Raw genomic sequence first — 26,625 nt, 5'->3', positions numbered from 1 at the left:
GTAGTATAAACACAAGCTAAGAAGATGCAGCTAGAACTCCCAAATCCCAAAGAAAGAAATCTTTACATGCTGCTAATGAAGTCACCTATCTCCCATGGGATTTTAGTTACTTCAAAAATATCAATAAAGACACAGGACTCATAGGCATTAAGGTCTGCATTCTTACAGAGTTTTCAGTTTAATCTGGTACCTTTGGGTCTCTGCTTGATCAGGATTTCAGGTAGGTGAAGGTATATATTCTGTCACTTGTGCTGGTGCAGTATAGAAGTGTGTGTTGTTTTGAAAAGTATTTTACAGTATTCTGATTTGGAGAAGAAAAGTGATAATCTAATCCCTTTGAAGTGTTAACATTTTGATTTAATTTTTCTGAAATCATAATGAGGCTGTACTTCATTACTCCACAAGCATGAATGTAGAAGGCCATACATAAATAGCATAGTCAGATTTCTTTAGAGTGTGTGAAGTTCGCAGAAATTGGAGAGAATTGAACAGCAGTTGATCTTTCACACTAGTCTTCTTGCATCATTAGTTGTTCATCATGTATTTGCACTTGATTTTCATAAAAATATTTGCTGTCTACTGGAGCATGGTGACTGAAATGGAAAGGAATTCATATGATCTCATGTAGTGATGGGAAGGTAGGCACAAGAGAACATTAAATCAAGAAGATGGTTTAGAGCTAATGTAGGTTAGCTAGTGCTACAGATATTGTTAATTTCCTTTACTCTTTTTTAATTTTATTTTATACACTGTATACATTAATCCTTCAAATAGAGCAGATCACTGAGTAGACTATTTTTAATAGATAAGATGCAGTAAACAACTGCAATTGAATAATAATTGCTTGTGCAACATATGTTGTGAATTAATACTGAGTTAATTTGTGCTAGATTGTTTATTTCTGTTGTCAGCATCTTGATTCTGTCATGTGAGTCAAGATTTCATAGTGAATCCTATTGCTCACAGGAATTGATATTAGTAATTCTCCTTTCTTGCTCAAATATGAGCAACAATTTAATTTGTGTTATCATTCTAAAAGGTGCTTTTTTGAAGTTCTCTATCACTTACCAAAGTACTGACACTGAATTTTTGTGAATGTGTTCATGTTATTTGAACTACAGCAACTCCTCACTGTTATTGTTTTCTTCAGCTACTCAGATAACAAGAAGAGATGGCTGTGCTTTGTTCCAGACTATTTCATTGATTATAGATGACACAGACATTTCAAGCAAAGCAATGAGAACAATCTTAATTTTCTGCTCTGTGCATTGGACTTAAGCACCCATATATCTTTTGTGGGCGGTTGGCACTACGTAATGTTTTCACTGCAGTTCCCTCTCTTGACAGCACAAGAACATATGTTCTTGGGCTGAAATTTGCAGCACAGTTGTAGATTAGCAACTTTACCCCAGCAATATCTGTATGTCTCTTGCAGAAACAAGAAAAGGGTTTCTGGGAGAGTTGCCAAAAGCTTCATCCACCTACTGACTCTAAGAAGTGACATTACTTTCAGCCCGTCACCTCCAAAGAGAAATAATTGACAGGTAGAAACCCTGTCCAATTTTTAGAGGAATTAGCAAAGGGAGGCTGCATGTATCTGGCAGAAGGGATTTATTTCTCAGGGGCGAGTGAGAGAAGACTCCTTATTGGTGTTTATTTCATTTTGGGTAAGAACAATTTGGAATGGCAGGAAAATGGGCAGATGCTCAAGATTAGATGAAATGAAAGGGGTGGGATTGCTGCCATGCACTGAAGGCTGTGAAGAGCCAGGACATATGCCAGTAGTTCTGGGCAAATAAAAAGGGAAAAGGGCACCTGGAAAGAGGAAAAATGTGGGAGGTTTGAAGGATACCATTGAAAAATTTGTAGTGCCTTTAGGTATTAGGGTGGAACTGAGCTCTCATTTGTTTTTCATATCACTTCACTGTAAAGAAACCTTTATTGTCATGCTGTCCCAGTACTCTGTGTTTCCTTAGAACTGGAATCTCGACCTTTTCTGTTTTCTGTTGCTCACCTGTACTTAGGTCTTGTAAGAGCAACTTGAAACCAGATGTTGATGTTCTCTGTCCTAAAGTACTTACGTATTTGAAGAATTATCATTATTATTGATTATTTAAAAGTTACTGTACTGTTGGTCACTGTGCTCAGCTAGGTAGTTCCTGACCTCTTTCTTCTGTGTCCTTGTCCTGAGCGGTCTCAACAGAATGATTAGGGCTCCTTGTCTGTGCAAGATATTTGCAAAATTGGCTCATAATTATCAAGCACTTCCTTAGGTAAATTCACTTCTCAAGATTCTTTTAAAACTAAATACTAAAATCACTCTCAAATACGTTTTTGTGTGTGAGACATATCCATATTCCATAATGATTCAAGGCTTGACTTAATCACGTCTCTTGCTTCCTTGAGCCATTCTAATGAAACAAGAAATCTCTTAGTAAAAATATCTTCGCAGAGGCCTGCAGTAATACCTGATTTGCAAGCTGTAATTTTGTTTGAATTGTATTGAACTGTACAGTTGAACAGATTGTATGCAGCTGAAGTGTACCACGTGTGATTCCTACCATCACAGTCAAATGTTTTTTGATATTGCTGTTTTCTGAATAACCATTAATTTGGATCACAGTCTTAATAATGCAGTACCAAAGACTATTGGCTTAACGAGCTGCACTAACGAAAATTGGGTTTCCTTTCCCTTAGATGTTTGTGTTAGTGTACAAGAAAGACATATAAATGCAGCAGCCAGATAAATTGCATATGAATACAAATCAGTTATCTGCTTGGATCCTGCTTCTCTGAAATAGGCAAGGCTTATCTAGTTAACCTGCCTTGCTTAGTACAGGGGTATATCATGGCTACCTGGCTTATGAAAATTTTCACTCTGTGACTTTTCAGAGTTTGATTCATATATTGTTGCATCAGAGATAACAGCACTCGTATAGCATAAAGAGGTGAAAATGTGCACTACGAAAGAGAACTCAAGAGAGAGCAATGAGAAAGAAAAATGATTGTGCCTGGGCTTCTGTGCCTCTCTCACTCCTGGATTCACCCACCTGGAGCAAAGCAAATGGCACGCAACATGCTCTGCAGGGTGGATCATCATCAGCAAACACATAGCTGAGTATACTCAGCACATCATTTTTTTTCCCTTTTTGCCTTTGCCATTTAGTCAGCAGCCATTTTTTTGTTTGTTTGTTTGAATAGGCTTCCCATGAACGTATGATGAGTTTGAGAACAGCCATGCCTTGTAGGAATGACTGTTTTAGGATGTGCTTGCTTCCTGCTTGGAAGCCTTATCTTTTTGGGGCTCTGTAAACTGCAGAGGAAGAATCTGTTGCCATATGAGAGTGATCTAAGTCTCATACAGTGTCAAATCCCTTATCTGTAAAACATTGTGTCTCTCACCGTCTCTTCTTGTAGGTATTTTTACTGTTCCTATTGGATTGAGACAGATAATATTCACATTGTTGGAATGCATTTTTTCATTTATGTGAAAGATGCAATGCTTTCTAATTTCCTATTCTAATAGGGTATAAGCATTTCTGTATTAAAGTATGTCTAGATAGGAGAAAAGCATACATGGATTATAGGAGATGTATATACCATACAAAAATGGCACGTCCAATGGTGTGCCATCAGATTCAAAATGAAAACTAGTTTCACTTAGCTTTGAGTCTTTTTAAAGCTGTCTTAGTGAAGTTTGCTCTATCACTGTCACCAAAGACATGGTATTTCAGTAGATTTGAACTGTAACTCAGAGGATTGAACTGTGACTCAGAGCTCTATATTAAAAGAGCATGTATGAGTTTCATTTTATAGCCAGGGAGTCTGAATCACAGAGTGGGCATCATTCTGGGAACAAGCTCATTTCTTTTTGGTCGGGTTTTGTCATTTCAGTTGTGATTGCATATAGTGTAAGAGGAAAGGAAAATGAGAGCCATTTACAAATGCTGATATTAAGTATTTTAATGCAAAAAAAAAATGTTGCTATGGGAGTGAGATGGATGGGTATTTAAACAACAAAAGTTATATGCACCAGTTTTCTTTCTTCGTGATAGAAAATCATTGCTGGCAGCTTGTCACATGATGATGAAATAGGTTAGAGGAAACGTACGCAGACAGTGCAATATGAAATAAACATAGTATGTGTTATTTTTGTCCTGGGTAATGTGTAAAATTCCCAAATTTCATAGAATCACAGAACAGCTGAGGTTGGAAGATACGTCTGGAGATCTTCTTGTCCAACCACTCTGCTCAAAGGAGCATCAACCAGAGCAGCTTGCTCAGGTTTGTGTCCAGTTGGGTTTTGAGTATACTTGTCTCCAAGGTTGCAGCCTGCACCGCTTCTCTGGGCAAGCTTTTCCAGCGTTCAATCACTCCTTCATAATGACTTGTACTTCAGTACGTGCCTGTTGCCTCTTGTTACCACTGAGAAGAGTCTGGCTTTCCATACAGAGCAGCTAGTGATATTTTAGTACAATAAAAATTAAAATCTCTATGGAAAAACTCAGCATTCCAAAATGTGAAAACAAACACAGTATTTCTCACCATCAGCAGCATGTTGAAAATGGGAGATAAAAAATGAAGAATCTTTGCCTGGTGCACAGAGAGATAACAGACAGCGTGTATCACTTGATGCTGTGCTCTGCTCTTTGCCGAGTACTGTGTACACAGGCGGGATTCAGCTATTTGGATCCAAAAGTCAGTCATGACCAGACTTGTTAAGAAGCAGGGGAAAAGCCAACAATAAAAGCAGCCAATCCAAAGTAAGTTACAGTTTTCTCCATCTCTTGTTCTTTTACCTTTTTTTCACTGGGAGATTGCCACTTGTGGAAACCCATTTATCAAATTTCCCCTCTGTCCCCCAAACAAGATGGATTATTGGCACAGGGTGCTAAAGAGGTCTGAGAACTGGTGGTTTTTTTGCACATCCACTCTGAAGTTGAGCAAGTGTGTTGATTGCTCTCAATCTCTGCTCTTCATCAGTGAGGCAGGAAGAATGTCTTTCTCTCAGAGTGCTGTGCTGCCCCATCCCTCTGTCTGTGTGACAGGTGAGCAATGTAGGTGAGAGGACAAGGTGCTGCATCATGAGCTGGGACTGCCAAGGAGGGTCTGGGTGACCCTCCTCTTAAGTTGTAATGAATGGCTGACTTTTCCTCCACCATTCAGCGAAGTGTACATGTACTTGTAAATCCCATGTTTAAATGTTCACCTCTTTTTTTTTTTTTAATTTTGTTACTATCTCTCTGTCTGGGTTTGAGACCAAAAATGCACAGGCATGAAAGAGTAACCTGATAAAAAATTGAATAATTTAAGGAAAGAAAAAAAAAAAAAAGAAAATGAGACTGGATGTTCAGGTGTAGTGATTTTGTTAAGATTAGAAAAGCACATAGGTTTTCATTGGCAGTGGTTGGATCTGGGTTTTGACCTGTTGTCATCTATTTGATCATAACCCAGAGCAGTGTATTTACACTGCATTTGCAGTACACACTTGTGTTTCAAGAGTGTCTGCAGATGCATATTCATATATTTGTCCGTCTGCCTTGTTTCCGTGTTACCAAGGCTGAGCATTGGTGCAGAGCAGGCCTGGATTTTGGCTGGACGAGCAGGCAGGCAGTCGCACGTGCAGTACGAGCCACGCAGCAGCAGTCTGGGCTTTCCTGTAGTGTCCTGATGTGAGTCTGGGTGGTGTCAGCAGTGATTATTCCAGCCTTTTTTTTTTTTTTTTTTCTGCATTTGTTGTATTTTTAAATGAATTTATGTCATTTTGTAATGAATACTAGTCATACAAGAAAAAAAAAAAAGATTTCTCAGACTGAAATTCACTGTCCATAGAACCAATATATACATGTACAAAGGGGCAGTGTGATTGGGACGGAGATGGTGAACTTACCTTTAAAACCAGGAAAGGCTGGGCTTAGTTCTGGGCTAAACCTTCTGGGCTTAGTTCTGTCTTGACTGAATTTGGGCCGAAACAGATGCTGCTTGTCCTGTCTTGGTAAAGCTCTTGGGAAGGAGTCTGGCCAAGGTCTGAAATGAATTTGCAAGTCGGCTGAGCCAACTGCTTCCTTCACAGCTTTCCAGGGAGCCCCACTGAGTCCCGTTTATATTGTTAAATGCAGAACATGGGGCTGATTTTGGTAAGGGCTGGGTAGGCCGGAGGGGACGCTGGCGGTGGCGTGGTGAGGGCACAGCCGCTGCCTTTGGGCCTTGCTGCTGCCTGGGGCTCTGCCCGTAAGGCACTGTCCTTCCTTGAGATAAGGAGGAAAGAAAAATTAAGTTTCATTAGCCTGAGGAGACAGAATGGTTCTCTTATCCCCCTCAACCAATTTTTGTTGTTTTCAGGCATGCAGACACAATTTTCTCAACATAAAAACAGCAGGTTGAAGATATTCTCAAATGCTTATTTTAGAGGTATGACCACCTGAAAGCATTTACCTACACTTAAAAGGATAATGCAGGTGCTTTATAAGATATTCTTCATTTTGAGATCTAAATATAAGATTCTTGTGAAGTTTCCTGTACCTTGCTGCTTCCTGTCTCCCTTAACTCTCCAAATGTATTTTATATTTATAAAATCCTGTTTGTTAAATCCTATATTCAGAGCATACTTTTGAAATTACTTAATTGCCAGCTTTTTTCCTTTCCTGGAATTTAATTTCTTGGCTCTCCCAAGGATTGAAATGAAGGGATGTTAACATTAAGATAAATAAACAGCTTTACAAATGCTGTTTCACTAAATCCAAATTGACATAAAGCATTGGGTACAAAATCAAATATCAGTGAAAATGACAGGACTGTGCATAATTCCATTATAGCACATAAATAACTGTATAGATTCATAAATAGCTGGATATAAACAACTATTTAGAATCCTTTAAAGCAGCACAGCAAAATGAGGTGGGAATTGACTGAGTCAAGAACATTTCAAAAGAGGTCTGATTTTACAGATATTGTTGTACAGGCCAGTTGGAATTGCAACTTGGGAGGGAACTGTAAATCAGCTCTTTTTTAAAAAAAAAAAATATTTTATTTTTATTTTTATTTTGGACAAAATTTTACTAGCTTTAAAAGAAGTCTAAAAGACCTAAGTGATTTATTTTTCTTAAAGAACACTTTCTAGATGTTCTACAGTTGGTCTAAAAAAATAATTCACCGGTGTGAGAAAAAAATGGAAGGGGAAACCGCTTAGAAAGTATTATGTGTACAGGAATCAGAACTGTAGCTTCTTGGCATTTTAAGTTAACTGATTCATTTGTTTTTCTTTAAAATGATGCTATGGAAGGCGATGCCTTTTTAGTGTTGTTTCAAGAAGCTTACAGAAATAAAATCCAGCTTCAGAATTATAATTACAGAATATCAACTGCCATATGTTATTTTGGTTGTTTAGCATTACCTCTCATGAGATTTTATTGTGAGATTAACAAGTAAGGAGTGAATTGAAGAGGAAGCTTTTTTTCCTGTCCCTCAGTCTGAGAAAAAACAATATACACTGCGTGGTAAGTTTTGTTTTTGCATCTGTACTTGCAAAGATCATGATATTTTTGTTTTCCCTTGTAAACAAGAGCGACCAACAGAATGATTTGGATAGGCAGTGTCACAGTTTTTAGTTTACTCTTAATTTAGCCCATGTTCTTTGACACTGAATAGCTACATGTAGCACCACATGTACAGAAAACTGTCTGTCCATCATGGCCCCTACATACTGCTCTTTCTTCAGATCAGACCTTGCTTGTCAATCAAGGCATAATATGGAATATATGAATTGGAATTGCACAACTTTGGAAATTTCGGAACATTGGCTTTTATGTTGTCTTTCTCCTCATTGGCATCTAATGAGCTATTGTCAACACATAATAAATTATTTCTATTCACAGATCCATAGAAGGGGTCATTTCTGAAGACAAGTCTTTCTAGATTTTCTGAAGGCATCAGAATGACTGTAGTGTTGTCATTCTTCACATATATTTCCATTATAACATGGAATACAAATGACTATATTCTGCACTGGAATATTAGATATGCATCTTTTGCATCCTAAGACATTTTTTGTGGGTTGGTGGAAGTGGTCCATGTTCCAGGTTGGAGTTAAGAGGAGGCATAAATACGAGGTAACCCTTTAATACAAGAGTCCTCTCTTTACTCCTAGTAATGGCCTAAGATTAGAAGCTCCTGATAGTTACTTGGTGATTGGGACTGGATTCTTGTTATATGCATTTGGCTGGGCTGTATCCAGGTTATTGTACCTTCTGAGGTCTTGTTCTCCAATATACAGCAAACAAAGCTAGCTTTCAAACTAAACTGTAGAGAGATAAATAAACTGAATCTTCTGAGAGGAAAAGCAAAATCACCCAAGTGGTAGTGTCAGTTTCTTAGGATACGCACATGTTTATAAAGAGTTACTTATTCAGTTCCTGCTCAGGTAAACTGTTGAAATATGGTACAATTTGTTGATAAAAAGCTGCTCATGAATAGAGAGATTGAATCCAAGATTGAATCCAAATCTGATCTCTAGGTAAGAAGTATTTTTTACTGCGGATTTCTGTAAGTACATCACATCTACTGGGTTAATTAATTTCCCATATATAATGGATTTTCCCTGGAAAATAGATGTGCTCTATTAAGAAATGGGGTCCAGTTTGTTTTGTTCCTCATTTATTTATTTAAAGTCCACAAACAAACAAACCAACCCAATAAACCAAACAACAAAAACAACAACAAAAAAACATATTACTGAATTAGTAAACAGATGTGTGTATTAGAGCTGTATTTAAATTCATGACATGGGTGTTTTGTTAATTGCAGCTTTTACAGTCCTGTCCAAGTATGACATTAAACTGTCCAGGGTCAAGCATGGACACAGTGGAGCATAAAAAGAAAGAAGAGCAGCTTTTATAATGATTCAACCAATAAATATACTTACAAACATTTACTTGCCCAAAGTTGATCAAATGAAAATTGTAATCTCAGAAGATGAAGCAAAGACCCGTCTCTCATCAACATGGACATATGGCCTCAGTCCAAGGCCATCACAAGGTATCAAAAGCAAACAAAAACCCTTCTCCAGAAGGTGCAGCATACAAGAAAAAAGATATAGCTAAAAATTTTCAAGTGCCCCAAATGGTTTCTCTTAGTGAAGCTTCTGAACAAGAGGTGAATAACTTGCTGTAGAAATAGCTATAGAGAAAACTTGAGATTTTTGGATCTCCTTCCAGAGAATTGCCATGAAGCAAAGTCTTCAATCTGTTTGACTCTTGTTGTATTGATGTCTAGTAGTAAGAGAAACGACCATTCACTACACTTTACATTAGAGATACAGGATGCAAAAGGAAAGAAGAAAGCTCCCTTCCTTTACAATTTGGAAAGCGGTGTAGTTGCAAATGAGGTAACAGGCATGGACAAGGCACCGTATGGTGTGAAGGACTTTCTGTTGGGTTAGTAACGCTGGGAGTCTTTAGTGGTACAACTGCAGGGTAAAATCACTAATGAGTTTATGCACTGACAGCTAGTAATTAAAGTACATGGATCATACTAATGTATCATTTCATCTACAAGCTGTGGAGTCTTTGATGAGGAGCTTGTTATATATTTCAATTCATCTGAAATTAAAAGTACAACAAAATCGCTTCACTTCTGTCCCCTTTCACCCAAGCCTCCAGCAAAGCTCTTCAGGGACACCATGCTGAACTAAATCTTAAGGAGTTAGATTCTATGTCCTCATTAAAAATACTGCAAAATGCTACTATTAAGTATAGTGGCAATATGGTGATTTGACAGTTTTAGTGTTATATTGATCAATTTCCATTTCAAATATCATAAACCTGCCATGGCCCACAGTCCCCAAAGATGTTTGGTAAAGAACCTTTTTTTAAAAAATTACAGCATTTAATTGTAACTGATGATGCGTGTCAGTACCAGTCTCAGGAGGGCTTCCAGCTGCAGCTCCAGAAGAAATGAGAATTCCCTGCGTGACCCTGATGGCTTCTGCACCATAAAATCTTTCTCTTTATGGTATTGAAGTTAAAAGCAACACATACCTTTCCCAGTTGGATGTTTGGAGCGGGCGTGCTAATGCCAAATCATGCTGAATAGAAGGAAAGCTTTCTGGGTTATTCATTTGCATATTTTACGACATATATATGTTTGTATGTTTGCTTTAAGTAGCAAACAGCATTGCAGCTTGTTCAGTAAGCCCCAACATCTAAGCTGCAGTTATGTGTTTTTCCCTTCCATCACTATAGTTGATAAAACCGTTCTGGTTGGAAAAGACCTCCAAGATCATCTGGTCCAACCATCCCCCTACCACTAATGTCACCCACTAAACCATGTCCCTGAGCACCACATCCAACCTTTCCTTGAACACCCCCAGCGACGGTGACTCCACCACCCTTTCCAATGCCTGACTGCTCTTTCTGACAAGAAGTATCTCTTAATTTCCAACCTAAAGCTCTCCTGGTGCAACTTGAGGCCATTCTCTCTAGTCCCATCACTGGTTATCTGCAAGAAGAGGTTGACCCCCAGCTTCCCACAACTTCCTTTCAGGTAGTCATAGAGAGCAATAAGGTCTCCCCTGAGCCTTCTGTTCCCCAGACTAAACAACCCCAGTTCCCTCAGCTGCTCCTCACAGGACTTGTGCTCCAGACCCTTCACCAGCTTCGTAGCCCGTCTCTGGACATGCTCCAGGGCCTCGATGTCCTTCTTGTAGTGAGGACCCTAAGACTGAACACAGCACTCGAGGTGTGGCCTCACCAGAGCAGAATACAGGGGGACGATCACCTCCCTGCTCCTGCTGGCTACACTATCCCTGATGCAAGTCAGGGTGCTGTTGGCCTTCTTGGCCAGCTGGGCACACTGATGGCTCATGTTCAGGCAAGCATCAATCAGCACCCTCAGATCCTTTTCCTCATCACAGCTTTCCAGACACTCTGCCCCAAACCTATAACACTGCATGGGGTTGTTGTGACCAAAGTGCAGGACCCGGCGCTTAGCCGTGTTGAACCTCATCCCATTGGCCTCTGTTCATCAACCCATCCTGTCCACGTCCCTCTGCAGGGCCTTCAGACCCTCCGGCAGATTGACACTTCCCCCCAATTTGGTGTCATCTGCAAATTTACTGAGGGTGCACTCAATTCCCTCATCCAAGTCATCAGTGAAGATATCAAAGAGAATGGGCCCCTACACTCATCCCCACTGCTATCTTTGAATTAAGTCTGTCAGTTGCAGTAGTGGAGGTCTCCATGCAGATGGGATTCCAGGCTGCCAGCAGCATCTGGAGGTCTTGCACAGGTGACAGGACTGGGAGCAGCAGGGTTAGAAGTGCTCCTAGTCCAGCTCCCTTCTTGCAGTAGTGCCACCACCAGCAGAGCACACAGATAGCTTTTGGCCACAGCAAAGAACCAAGTGTCATTCTTATCTATGACAGGTTGTTTTTCTGTCTTACTGTTTGGCTCTGTGTGTGATTCAAACCCTGGTAAAGCATTTTGTCACATGCTGATGATAGTGCCGGTTTGAGTGGTCTCTGAGCTGTGCTGCAGAGCACAAGAAGTCACAGGGACCACATCTCTTCCAGAAAAATTGCTGAGTAACTTTTAATACCCTCTGTAAAAAGTGATCTGGTGTATGCCTTATCAAGAGAAGGGCAATCTTCTGTGGAAGTGGACTACAGCAGAAATATTTTGGTAGATAGGAAGAATATATTCTTCTGGCCAGCACAGAGATTACTAGGCATAAACTCCTTGCAGAATTCTTGATACAGTATAGCTATACCAAACAGAGGCCTAATTTAACTCTCTTTTACTCTTAGCAAATTTCACCTGTATTGTGTGCTGTGATATTAAAAGACATTTCACAGCAGGAAGTTCCAATATAAACTGTAAGCAAACTGTTGTCCTGCATAATTCAGATCAGAGACACTTAGTGTTTGAATGATTGAAGAACACTTCCTTGAACATCATCCTTTGATGAACTTTTTATTTTTTTTCCTTCTCTCTTACTTTTGAAAAAATCTGGATTATACATGGCTAATGGGGGCTCTGTGGAGAGGGATTTTTGTGTATTATAGAAAAAAGAAGTCTTTTTGTTTGTATTGAAGATTGTAAACATGAATCACTAAAAATAGAATTATCTATAAAGTATAGGGATACAGAAAACGTAAGAGGAAGAAATTTCTATTCATTCAGACTGGTCTGTCAGATAACAAGTTACTGTCAGATAACAATAACTCATGCACCAACTGAATGGAGTTTTATGTGCATAAAATAATCCTTCTTTATTTCTTTGTCCAGGTTTTGATTTTGTTGTTATACCTTTCCACCACTTTGAGCAAGACAAATTGTTGTTTTGGCTTATAGGAACTGTGCCACCTCTGTCACCAAACGAATTGAATAAGAGAAGCAATAGGAAAAAATCAATTTCTGCATACTGTTTCCTGTCTCTTATGGCTCTTGCTGCAGTTGTACAAAGTGATGACTGACTTCCACTATCCCTTTTGTAAGCAAGGAGTTAGTTTGATGTGTGGTTAATCACACTGGAAAACTGGAACATTTCAGTAGTTGAAAGATGTGAAGTTCTTACTCATTTGGTTAACTATTAGTTTAAGTATAGGTTAAACTATTTTATGATGCAGATTTATTAGGCTAGTTACTTGTGCAGGCATATTTTTGCAAGGATATCTTGTGCTGGTTGAATTCAAACTTTAATGTCACAAAATGGAAGATTTCTTTTATGCTACAAAGTCCCCTTCAAGAAAAGAACTTGTCCTCAATTAAGAAAGCTTAAGTTTGATATGGATAGAAAAAGACTGCTCTCACCCAGGAAGCTTTTGAAAACTCTCCTATGTATCACAGTTATATTGAGAGTTCAATTTCCTAGCAAAGCATGTCATACATTTACAAGAAATCAAATTGTAACAGCCAGTTGTAAGGGAATTGATGCTACAGTCTGTGTTTTAGAGTATTGGACTAACACTGTGCCAGGCAAAAGAAATATCAATAGACTAAATAGGGGAAGGAAATACTTATGCTGATGGAATGAAGTATTGATTTAAAAAGGGGTCAAAACTTTGCTGTGTGTGCTATAAATAATAAAACTGTGAATGTGCACTGGTGTTTTTTTTTAGAGATTTTCAAGATTCCTAGAGGCAGTAATACTGCAAAATATATGGAACTACAGTCCTATTTTATTTGCTTATGTATGACTGTAAGAAAAATAGATACTCTCTAAATTGTCTGACTTGGTATTGAGGTAGATATACTAGAAAAAATATTCTGCTTCTGAAGGAAGAATCCTTATTTACAACCTGTTTTTGAAAAGCTGAGGGGACTTTCAGTTCCATATATGTGTTCAGTTGGAGGGCACTAACGGGTGTAAATCAACAATTGGTCTGTAGACTTCGGGCTAAGGGTAACTCCCAACACTAAGGATCTGCCACTTGTTTTTATTGGCTTTTGGTGGTCAGGCTGGGTAAGGACTAAGTGTCTTTAGAGGCTGAAGAATTTGTACTTGTGGGAAAGATAAGCAGAAAATGCTTATAATTTGTCAATTAAAAATCTATAAATATTTTTATCACAACGTGGTAAATGTATTTCAATTTAGCACAGTCTCCACCTGCACAGTCTTCACCTGCTGCAGTTTTACAGATAAGGCTGTATCTGTACATCCCCAGACTAACCAAGGAAACAGGGACAGGGGAAAAAAATTCTCTGAAGTGGGTTTGGGAGCTACCAACCCACTGAAGGCTGTGTTTGGACTTCATGGGTGCCAAGGAAGGGGAGCTCTTGCCACTGAGTGGCCACGTGCACACACCAGGCAGTCGAGGTGTGCATGTGGCTGCTTCTTGGGACCAGCCAGGCCTGCTTTCTCCTTTGTCCGCGTTCCCTTTGTGTTATTTTAATAACCAGCTGCATTGATGATGTGCAAGGACTGGTTGTTTTTTATAAGCCACTTTTTTGTTTCTTTTAAAATAGAAAGATGAAAACTACAGAAGCCTACCACGAGATACTAGTAGCTGGTCTAACCAGTTTCAGAGAGACAATGCTCGGTCATCGTTAAGTGCCAGTCATCCCATGGTGGACAAGTGGCTGGAGAGGCAAGACCAGGTAATATATATGTATATATATATATTACTTTATTCGATCTAATCGTTATGCTACTCCAAAGTATTACATAGAAGTATATTCTTATGTGATATTGGCTCTCTAGGCAAGATTCAAACTCCAGAAGTATGCTGACTAAATCTGTATGGGATTGCTTCTGCTTCCAAAAAACTGCACTAAGCACAAAATTGGGCAGCTGCAAACTATTTCATTTTTGGGTTATACACCCACTTATATAGTATGTGAAATACTGCTGTTCTTCACAAGTAATACCAAGAGGGTTAATTTATTTAGAGATTATTATTTTTATAAATATTTTGCTGTTAAAAGTTAATAATATTATTACACAAGAGACCAATGTGGGTCAGGTTAGATATTGCAGTTTTAAATGCTTGTTATTCTTAACCTTGCAAAATATATGAATAATAAATATGAAGAAACTGCTATCATATTTATTTAGTGTACATTTCTACCACTTCTGATCTTGGGATATTTTGAGACAGTAGTTCCAATTTGTTTTTCCTATATTAATAAGCTGGCAGTCATAGAGGGTTGAAGGTCTTAAATTAATATTGCATAGCAGTCACTTCATGTATTTGTCTGTGTCTGAGATTTTTCAAGAAGTGTCTTGAAATGTACAATGAAAATGCAGCTTTATTCTGGAGACTGGAGGTATAACAGGAAGCCTATACATAGAATAGTGCATATGTGGGATTATTTTCTCATTTTTCTTCTTTATGCAATGTTGAATTTTTGCATTGACATTATTGTACAAGGTTTGTATTTCATGGCATTAGGCTATAAAAACAGAATTTGCTTTATACAGATGAGTTTCAAAGAGAAGTTTACCTCCTGATGTAGCCCAAGCTTTTCACACTGTGCTGTGTGAACAGAGGAAAAGTTTTAAAATCCAAACCTGGGTTGGTATCTTGCGACTGCTCTCCCTTACCCACAGAAGTCATAATTGATAGTTGAAGTTCAGCATGCCTTAATCCTAGGGTATTCCAAACATTGTTTATTCATCCCTATTCTTATTTAAAGAATGTTACCTAAGTAATATCACACAGTATAAAAACCTTAAAAACGAACAAACTAAAAAAACCCTAAACCCTCACAAACCAACAAATGTGAGCTATTAGCTATTTTTGTATCTGTGATTAGCTGCAGATTCATTTCAGCTCATACGGCTCATGAAGAAACTTTGTCCTTGGTCCTTGTATTTTTTCCTCTGCACATTTAATGATAGGAACGGTGCTGGCAATTCCATTGCTGTTTTCCTCTCAGAAGGAGTCCAGGTAGTACGGGTGAGTTTTACTGCTGTCGTCTCCATCTATATTGCAATGGAAAGTTGGTGCCCAAATCTGAAGGTGTCTCCTGTGATAGTGCTGTTTGTTTGATGTTTTCGAGGCATACTTCATGCGTCATTAGATTTTCACTGTGGCAGTTAATGAAACTGTTGTCTCAGCAAAAGAGGTTGGATTGGGAATCTTAATAGTGATCTTCCTGTAAAATGTTGGGTACATGAATATTTTAATAGATGAGCATCCATGTTCAAAGAAGCATTAAGTTTTCTGCTGATTTTAGTCTCTGAACAGCTTAACTAGTTCAATTTATTCACAAATCAGGTAAATAATTGGGCACTAGTGGTAGTCTGAAAGTGCATTTATTACCCTAGTTAACCGGTCCAAGTCTGAATTTGCAAATTTCATATTTCTTCTGAGCAAGGTTTTGGCTTTTTGTTTGTTGTTTTTTGAAAGAGAAAGGATTAATTCTTTCAATGTGTTAATGAATCTGTCTGTATCTGGAAGATGCTTGTGCGATTTCATGCCAGCAGGATAATTAATTAGACTGGAAACCAACTAACAGGGTATGAACAGGAGAAGGCCTGTGGTGAAGAAGGGCTGAAGCACAGCTCTGCAGAGAAGGGAGGGATGGGCCTAGGGGAGAAATTCCCTTCCCTTTGTCTTTAGGTTTTAAACTCTTGTATCTTATTCAGTGTCCTTTGTGGGCTTTTTGTTTTTCATTGGTTAGGCCTTTCACTTCTGTTTGCTTTTTGTTTAATTTAGTGGACTTTTCTGGAAAGCGTGGTGATAAGCAAACCAGAAATTTCAGAACACAGTCACGTTCTTGTTCTTTTAAAAAGACAAGTAACGAGTTCTTGTAACTGCAGGAACTACAAATAGATGAGATAATCATGCCAGAGACAAAAGGCCAGTCTTATCTTACTGCCCCTGGCTTTAAAGCATATTACTCACTCAGAAATATTGTTGAATTTATAAATATTCTAGTTATAAATATTCTATATATTCCAGTTCCAATGCTTTTGTGTATATAGCATTTATTTTTCTTGCAATATAGTTTTCCATATCCTATTTTCTCCCCTTTACTAAAGCTCTGTATTCAAAACTGTAGAAATACTGTCAGTGGAAATGGGTAACCTGAGAGCAGACGTGCAAAATGAGAAGCTCCAACAAAAAGGCTGCAGTGTAGTCTAATCTGGCAAAGTCAATTCATTTAGCGACTTCCAGACCAATGCCTGTGTGTTCAGCACAGCCCTGGAGGCGGCTGGAGAGGTCTGTGCCAGTACGTGCATAAGAAGTAGCAGACGGTAGGTCTGGTGAGAGGTGTTAGGCCATGCCAAGAAGAAACCAGTTGTGCAGGGCTCATGACAGATAGGAGGGATGATAACAGTGCTGGTCCAACCTGCCTCTATGGCTCTGCAGACTGGATGGTCGGAAACACTGCGTTCATCTGGCAGACTCCAGGGGCTTGTTCTTGGATGGCGGCTTTCCTGGCTTGGATTGAGTTGCTTCTCTCAAAGTTGCCTCATCTCCTCATTAGAATATAAGGAGAAAAAACACAGCAAAAATGTCAGGATGATCGCTGTCAGTTTCTACCATACACGAACATTTGCTGGAATTGTGATGTGCCAAACAAGTGCAGTTGTTTTTCTGTGGACAGCGCCTCATTTCCGATAACCAGAACCGCAGAGCAAACAATAGTCCTGCAACATCATGGCCTGCCCTGCAGATGAAAGTGCAAGATACCTCCTTTCTAGGAAATCATTATGGGCTGCTGTAGCAGGGACTAATCAAGGCAGGTTAGATTTATATTCTAGTAGTTGTAGAGAAATACTTCTTTAGACTCGTGTAGGTTTTAGTGTCTTAAATGGAAGAATGCATGAAGCCTGTTAAAATTCCTTGAAGTAATTGCTTTTGCTCCTACCTATTGAGCTTTACTAGGCTCTGCTAAATTAGAATGATACATCAAAGAAGTGGGAAAGATTAATTTTGCCTCCTGCATCCTTTAAGATGTTATGGTTGTATATGCTGGTGAGCTACTTTTACCTGAGGTTTGTTCCAGTTTGTTCTCCAGTTTTCCACAGGGCAAACTGCTCAGTGTAATTCTCAGAAAGCTTTGGTATTTCTTGTGGCCATGAAGGCAGTTATGTGAAACTGTACCAGAGAATCACTTTGCCATTATAAAATCAAAAATCCAAATACCATTTCAGAATAAGTTTAGAAAATTAAGGCCTGTATTTTTTGTTACTGCTTCACCCAGTAATTTCACTAGTTCTGCCATACAGATTGCCAAATGATAATGATAAAAAATTAATTTTGAAATCTTTTAAGAAAAGTTTTTTTTTCTCCCTTCTTCACCTTCCCTTCCACAGCACTTTCTTTTCTCCTGCAGCAACCAGACTTTGAGGAATTACTTGAAATACTTTACTTCTATCCAAATTAATTCATCTATATGGTAATATCACTTTTATTTGAGAAATCTTTTCTTTTTTTTTTTCTTCGTTTCACCTCAAGACTTGCTCAGGGGCTGATCAAATCTGGAATCATGCTGTTTCGTACCAGAGAGACATGAAAATGTAACATATGAAGGAGTTAAATTTTCACCAATTTTTGAAATTTAAGTATACAGAACGCTTCTCTTGGGTGGTCATTTTAGTTTCATTAGTCGAATATTGAAGCTGGCAGTGATCAAGAAACCTTGAATTGAAATAGTATATTCCTTGCTCTGTTGGAGAAGCCTATTTCGCAGAAGGATTAAGAGCACCCTGCTGTTCTGTGCGCTGGGAAAAGGTGCGAGAACAGCAGGAAAGGGAACTTCTACAGCTGCCCTGCTTTGTTTTGAAGCGGTTGATCAGATTTGCAAATACAAAGAGATTGGTTCAATTAAACCCATATTTAAATATATATGCATATATGTATTTGTATTTGATACATATCTATATATATGTGTACTTGCCAGCTAATGAAAGCAAGGTAGGAGATGAAGTAAAATTTCATGGTTATTACAGCAGAACAGGTCTGGTTCCTAAAATCGCAGTGGCTTCCAAGTACCTAGCAAAAGCCAGAGATGAAAGCAACTAAATTATATCCTGAAATGGGATGAGAAGTGGTTGCTATTGCTGTCCTCTTGAGCAGAAATTTGCTGTGCAGAACACTTCTGGTAAGTTGTTTATGACATCCATCCATAGTGATCTTGTACAGTCTCTCTGGTTCCTTTTCCAACAATGAGATCAGATGTTCAAATAGCATATGGTCTTAAATCTCCAGCTATAGAGTACCTGCCTTCAGCTGTTATTTTCAGCACAATAAAGCCTGCTTTTAATATGATTGAATCGACTCTAAAAACATTCAGATGGTATAAATTAGTGCATTTCAGCACTATCAGTTGAAAAAGAAAATCAGAGCTTTAGAGATAGGTTGGTGAATTTAAACCATTTCCTTTGGATTCTTATATGCCAATTTACCCATGTTGTCAAATTTTTCATTTAACAACAAAAGCCCTGATTCTATTTTATGCCTTTATATAAGAATAGAAGGTAGAAATGTAGCTAATTTGTTCTGTTTAGTTTTAAATGTTTCACGGGGGTAAAGCTAATGTATATAATCATCTTTATTTTCACCGGTGTACCTCTTTTGTGTTTCTCCTTGTCCAACAGGTCTATTTTTTACTTTTTTGTTTGTTTGTTTTACTATTTCTGTAATTATACTACATAAAGGTCTGCAATTTCTGTGTTTCATGAACAGGAGATGGAGAGGCTTGAGGGGCAGAGTTTGTTCCTCCCTCAAAATGCTCATGTGTGGAGATTGAAACTGCAGGAAAAGATTGTCATTAGTAAGGAATTCTGCTAGTTAAAGATTTGGAAAAAGGAATAGCTAGGCTTCAGTCTTAACCAGTTCTCTGTTATTCTGCACAGTGTCAAATGGAGTCTAATTGCTTTCCTCCCTATCCGAGTATGTACATTTCATAATGGTAACCTTAATGAATATAGAACCATGACAGCAGATAAAGTGTAAAACAGAAAGATGGTAGGAAATGTTATGTTCTTTAGAACACCTTTCTGTCACAAAGACAGGTATGCTATCTATATGTTCACAGCTCTAGGCCTAATGGAGGGGGCTTGTCTTTTTTGGGGGGGAGACTTCACTGGATTGCCGCAGCCAGCCAGGAGGCTGTCCAGGCACTGCGAGACCACGCATGACCATGCTGTGGTTGATTATGAGATAAAGAAGCGTTACCAGGCAGTGTACATGGCCCCAGCTTTATCATGCAGTTTGCTGTGTTTCTTCAGGCAGAGCTGTAGGACAAGGACAAGAAAGGCTGGACTTGGCATATGCTATCATATTAAGTGTTAGGCCATAGGGTAAACATGGGCAGGTAGAGGTAGTGGCCAGCAGTGACCATTGGTAGAGGACTCACTTATGGTTTATGTTAGTCAAAGAGCTGATCAGAAGGCCTCAAGGTGCTCCTACAAAAGTTCAGTCTCCCCAGTCCCATACCCACTTGCACCCACTCAGCTTTTTCACTACTTGAGGCTGGTTCTTGTCCATGTGATCCTATGTGATGTCCATGTGATGGCTTCCACCTGCTGGGATGGTCAACATTATTTTATGATGGTCAGCACCCATATTTGCACAGTGTTAACTCCTTTAGCTCAGGAACAAAAATGTCCACTTCTGACTCAGCAAGGGCAGCAGCTGCATCTAGCTCTGGGCCAACGAAATGCCCCATGTGGCTGTCAGATGAGCACCATGATGCCTCGGAGCCATGTCTGCACACAGGTGTAATAAAATACATACATTTTTTGACTAATCACACCTTAGGGATGGTTTGTATATATGATAGAGTCAAAACCATTAAACTTCCCAGAAGAAAATGTAGTGGTGTTAGGTATCACTAATCTATACACAACCGCAATTGAATGATTATTCTCTTGACTTGTTTCAATGTTCTCCTCCATTGTATCTATGATTATTATTGTTGTTACTAATACCACTACTACTATTACATTAGAAAAAACACTGTGCAGTGAGATCCAAAATGAGATGCCTGTATTGCCTGTATTTAGGTGTTGAGGTGTATGTGAGGGCAACTGAGCTGCCTCCAGGCTGGACTCCACTGAGACACTTCCAGTGGCTGAGGCTCTGCTGGGTGTTTAGGTGCCCAGGTCCCACAGTAACAAGCTCTTATGATGGCCATGTCAATTTTGTATTTTTATATTTGTGATTTCTGCTTTAGAAGGTTGAAATTTTTATTTTTATTTATTTTTTTTTTTTTTACTGTGAGAATCGGAGTTGCAGGTCTTCTCTAGATTTGAGTCTGACTTTGAACCCAGATGGCTTCAGATCCAGATTTCTAAATCTAAACTTCATTTCCATATCTAAAAGCCATTTGTTTTAGGTTCTAACTTGATCTATGCCTGGTTTTTGTGTAGACTCAAATTCTTTTCCCATTAGAATAGTTGTCACATATGCCGAATTCAGAAGAATCTATGTAGTCTTCTTCAGGTAGCTCAGATATGAGTATGCTAATACACATATTTATTAATATTCTTTAAATGTGTGTATAACCACAGAAAAAGAAGCCTTAAAGAGAAAGGCCCATCTTTATAATGAATACATTAGTATGTAGAGAGATAAAATTTCAAAGTTCAAACTACAATATGTGTCAGTTTTAAGAAAATATGATTGTGGAATTCAAAAGCTTGTGTATTTTTATGCAAAATGGACATTTATGGACATGCCCTGAATTGTATATTTTGGAAGGAGTTTCTTTTTTGTATTTGTCTTGGAGTTATGAACAGCTTTAATGTTATTTTTCTGTGCTGAGGGTTTCGGTTTATATGAGATAGGAGGTTGGAATAAACAGCTTTATTGCTTGGGGACAGCTGTAGTAGTGCTGCTTTTATAAACAGTGTTTCATGCTGGCATCTATCTTGTTCTCCTTCAAAAATAATCTGTCATTTCATACTGTGTATTAAATAGGTGAGACAGTTTCAGGGCTACAGCCTATGTTTGGTTATGTGCTGCTGTGTAGATATGAACGCAGTGGCAGGACGCAGTTCTGTATGTGGAGAGGTGTCAGTAGTCCACATTTAAAAAAAAAAAAAGTTGACTTTACCAAAACAAAACAAAAAACCTCTCATGGATTTTAATTCTTGTCGAAATAGACATGCACCATATGCAGATGTGTATCCGAAACAGTCACTCTTACAGACATGTATACATATACACCTACGTACAGATGGACTGGGCTAAAGTCTGAACAAGACCTACTCTCTTCTGCAAAGCCTTACTGAGGAGTGTTGGCACACGTCACGGGCATTTTTAGGGTTGCTGGTAACCACACACTGCTGGTTTCCTGCCCTTTTTGGATCAAACTATTTAAGTAATCATGTTATAATGGTAGTTAATGGTAATTAAGCTATGATACCAGGGAAGTATGTCATAACTCTTTTAAATTACATGGAGATTCTGTAAGAAGCTTTAAATAAATTATTGCTGTTATTTTTCCTACCATTTCCTAAACATGTTGCAGAACAGTACCATCTCTGGCTTTTTTGACTGCTGCCTGTCCGTGATAGCAGGTCAGATAAGGACATCTGAAGGTCCCTTACTGTGCATAGAAGAATGTTTTGTCTAAAGGGATGTTTGAGATCTTCCTTCCCTGATTTTTAAAACTTGCTTTCCTTTCCTTTCATCGCGCTGCGGGGGAGATTTATCTTCCAGTGTGTTTTCTTCTTAGCACAGGCATACACAATGTTGTATCCCAACTATATAGCTGTTTATAACAGAAACGGTCTCGGTATTTTCATGATGTGCCTGCTGCTGCTCCCATGCTGTGTCCTCAGAAGCCCTGGTGGGAAGGCGCGATGAGTTCTTACTGCTGGAGGTGCTGATGGCTGGCGGTGCCGCAGCTCCCTGGCGCTGGTCCCCAGGCTCCTGACATGGGGCCGAGTGGGGTGGCTTGGCTCAGCACAGATCAGCACACCCCAACGTGCAAGGAGGAGAGCCCAGGGAGCGCTGCGATGGCCTCTGTAATGTGAGAGTTAGCAATACAGACTGCCAGGGTAACGCAGGAGTGAAATACATTAATAAAATTAAAATTTGTCCTCATTCCCTTGGTGGGTAATACAGCTAATGAAAATAGATCTCACCAAATCAAGATAATTTATTTCATTAGTTTATAGCACTAGAACTTTTCAGGGGAGTGCATGAGGTTGGTGCACCTCATGGGCATTTTTAGGGTTGCTGGTAACCACATAATGCTGTTTTCCTGCCTTTTTGGACAAAACTATTTAAGCACAAACCTGAAATAAATGTGGTTCCACTGTCTGCTTCAAAGACCACAAGGTTAAAAGTTTTAAGTGTATTAAACCAATTTTGTTAATTGTGTCTATAGAGGATTCTTCCTCGCCCTTGGTGAAGCTTCTTAATTTAAAATTCACATTCTGCTGCATTCCGGCCTTTTAACCAAAGTGTAAATGTGCAAATGATTAGTTGTATCATTGCTGCTTAGAAAGAGATTCTGCATTTATGTTTCAGAAGATAGTACTGGTAGTGCCTGATATTGATATTTTTAATGGAAAGAAAAAAAAACACTTCTGTGCTCTCATTTTCTCATTTCTTTTCTTCTTCCTGCATGTCTGTTTTGTGATTTGCAATGTATATTTCTACTGGAAAGCTTCTTCCTTTCTTCCTAGGAAAGAAGTGATGCCGTCTCAAAACCCCAGCTCCCCAAATCCCTTTTCTGTTTTATTTTCAGGTGTCTTGATGTCTTTCTTCATGTTCTATCAGAAAGACACCATTTAAAATTGAAAAGTTGTCTCAACTGTATTTTTTTCCCTCTGTTCCTTTCAAATCATAAGAAAATCCAGGACTGAGAATTTGCTTGATTTTGCTGCCAAGCCAAACTTTTATAACTCTGCATTAGAAGTCAGCCTGGCCTTAGCTAAAGCTTCAAGTTAACTTAATTTTCAGTTAATTTGATTTTCATTTTAGAATTTGCTTGCCTTGAAATGGAAAAATAAGTGCTCTTTTTTATTATTATTTTTTAATAGTCTAATTTTCTTCCTGGTACAATTTTTCTTCTAAATGGCAAATGTTTCTTATTTTCAATAAATATTTGTATTAAAAGTTTCTAGTGGAAACTGTAGTATTTTCTGCAATAAAACACAATGAGTTACCCAGACAGAAACATGGAATTAGGACTTGTTGCTTCTCACTGTAGTTATTAGGAGAGATTCAGGTAAATCCTTTGGAGTCACGCAAGCCAATTAATTCCAAACAGAACAGAAATAAAGTAAGAGTGCTTATTTTGGGCAAGGGAAGATGACAGATTTTATATGAATGGGAATTTTAAACTAATTTATTCAATTATAGCAGGATGATTATTTTTCCTTCTGTGAATTATTAGTTATAGGAAGATGCTTGCAGAAGAGGGCCAAATTTGACCTGATGATTGTGGAAGAGATAATTCATTTTCCATTGATGTAAATAACAGTCTGTTATTTTTTAAAAACCTTGCATGGGCAACTGATTTTAATGCCGTAGTTGCACTTTGCTGTAAAGGTGGATGATGGTACTATATAACTTGGAGTTAATAATTGAATTACATGGAGCAATTTGTCTGTGTTTTTGTTTTATTTGTGGTTTCAAATTTAATCTTGATTTTATTGCTTAAGTATGAGTGTTTCGTTATTTAATGTTGTCCTCTTTAGCTATATTAAGTGGTTAATGTAATTTATAGGTTACTTTGAGAAATGTCGTGATTCTTCATGAAATGACACAAGATTTAGTGAGTCCAGCAACTCAGTGAATGGAATTACGTAATGTGACCTAGCTGATGGGATATACCACAAGATTTTAATTTATTTAATTGGTATAAGGGGAAGAAAAAAGAAGATAATAGACCAGCCTTGCCAATTCATTCTTTGACTGATTTGAAAGTAAGTCCATCCTGAATTTATCTTGAAAATACTTGGAGTTGCATCTGACATGGTCAAGCTAGATAGCGTCCAGTCTAGATAGCGTCTGGTGAGAGGACGAGGAGAGAGAACAGGTGTTAGGTTGGGTAGGAAATCAGGATGTACTAAACAGTTATTTACTTTTGTATGTGTCAAATGCAAACCAGGAGAAGCAACGATGTGCCTTTCTTTTAATCTTCTCTTTTTATTTGATCCGATTTAATAAATAAAATTGTTTTTGTAAGACCCAGCAACTAACTGCCAGCTGCCTTGTGGCACTGGTAAGGGTTTTTGCTCAGTCCCAAAGAAGGAAAACTGATTTGTAACTCTCGCTGATGGAAGTTCCATACTCGGGGTATACAAAATTAAAATAAATTCAGCACAGCTAGTGTTTCCATGAGGAAGCAATCGATTGGAAACACATGATGCTAGTGGCACTACAAATATTAATGAACTAAAGATTTCCTGTAATAGACTGCTGTAAAGATTTTGCTTTTGAAATAAATGTTCCTTTTAAGTTCCGATCTTCTGTATGTTATATTTTAAGCATTCCATATTAAGGTATCACTCACTTTCATCCCAGCTGCATATGATTACTTTAACTTCATTTGGGTTGATTTTTTATACTATATATATATATTTCAGCCCAGAGATAGCTATTTTTAAATATGAGCAAAATCAGTTGGCTATTTGCGTTATTTTAGCACATTTGCCACTTAAAGCATTGTTTATTTTCACAGTTAATATTGAGGCCAGCATACATATGTGCAACTATTTCCAAAAGGAAAGAAAAAAAGATATTCTTCAGGCTGTATGTTGTAAACATTCTTACATGCTGTGGAATAAACACCTGTGGAGTGAGGTATTGAGTATGAACAAAACCTCTCTGGTCTTACCAATATTTCTTCAGGGTGCTTGGCAGGGAGCCAGTGTTCAGTCACTTTATATCAAAGCTTAATTTCCTCTTCCTCGTGGACACCCTCATTTGTCTTCAAAAATCTTTACTTTCGTAATGCTCAAGAATTCATGATTGCTTATAATTTCAACCCATTTATCCAGAGCGCAGACTAAATTAAATGCCCCAAAAGAAAGCAGTCATATCTGTGAGCATCTCTATTTAAAATTATTGAAACTTAGACTGACTATTCCATCAAGCCACTTTTATTTATCTTGATTTCCTAGGCAATAATTATAACAACAAAGCGCAGAGTTCAGAAAGTAAACCCATCAGTATTTCGTCCTTGTAGCTATACTCCATCAATATAAATAGCTCTCTTCGTGAAGACTGTTTTAACTCATCCTCTCATCAGAACTGATGGATTTTGCTGGTGATTTGAAGGTCACTAAAACCAGGCTGTGTGCAAAGGCAACATCTGACACCGTCATTCCTGGGCAGGCTAGTGCGGATTGCACGCCCAGAGCAGCCATGCTGCCAGTGCACTGGAAATACCAAACTGTTCCTAGCTGCCCACTTCCACAAGCAGTGTTTTAAAGTGCTCTCATTGACATCACATACATATATAAATGTGTGTGTCTATATGTTTAAATGTATCCCTACATCAATTGTAGAGCTGACTTTAGATAAGTGATTTTCCAGTCACCTTCTTAACATATGCTTATCGGGTATAGTATATCCTCCTTGAGTTTTAGAGGAGAAAGTGTCCTGTGTAATTGTTTGCATATTAAAAGGGGTAGTAAAGAATAATGTTTTGTTTTCTTTGACTTTTACTTTGCTTTAGCCCCCCCAAAACCTGTAGACTCTGTGGGTATATACCTACAGCTAGCCTGAAATCATTGTGGTAGTGTAAGATGCTGGTTTTGATAAATAAGGTAGCAGTATCAATTGAATTCACTTATCAATTTGCAACACGAGTCGTTAGCAGCGTGTTTTAAAAGTAGGAATGATAATTATTTATCTCTATTTTTGATTTGAAGAATATTTTTCAGGAAAAACTGAACTTAAAGCACACAGCAGTTTCTCAAATTTCAGATTTTGTATTATTTCTCTTTCCCTGTGTTAGTACTGGTAGCCTGAACCATGACGGCTTTGTGTGATTGTGGTGGCTGAAGTCAGGAGACCTGGAATAAGATTGGAAACCAGCAAAGCTTTTAACGTGGCAAAGTTGAACAATGCTGAACCTCGGAAGCACAGGCTCGCTTCCAGCTGGGGTGTGCAGCCAGAATAGTTTCAGAAAAGAATGCTTCAAAAGTGCTTAAATAACCAATTCATGCTTAGTTCTGTAGTATTATAAATCTGCAAATGGATTCTGT

At 38.3% G+C, this 26,625-nt stretch overlaps 1 protein-coding gene across 27 annotated transcripts in view; it reads left to right on the top strand.

Moving 5' to 3' along the window:
* The window catches only part of PARD3 (par-3 family cell polarity regulator), a 443,789-nt gene that overhangs the window by 176,278 nt on the left and 240,886 nt on the right, over positions 1–26,625 (top strand). For 22 of the 27 annotated variants that reach the window (XM_072033793.1, XM_072033788.1, XM_072033784.1 and 19 more), the window contains exon 5: positions 13,962–14,093. The exons of the other annotated variants lie outside the window; for them this stretch is intronic. In XM_072033793.1, the coding sequence (XP_071889894.1) occupies positions 13,962–14,093 (132 nt within the window). The remainder of the gene's footprint in view (positions 1–13,961; positions 14,094–26,625) is intronic. 27 annotated transcript variants of the gene reach the window in all.

The sequence above is a fragment of the Anas platyrhynchos genome, chromosome 2 (assembly GCF_047663525.1).
Source record: "Anas platyrhynchos isolate ZD024472 breed Pekin duck chromosome 2, IASCAAS_PekinDuck_T2T, whole genome shotgun sequence".
NCBI lineage: Eukaryota > Metazoa > Chordata > Aves > Anseriformes > Anatidae > Anas > Anas platyrhynchos.
This window is presented reverse-complemented; position numbering and strand designations above follow the sequence as displayed.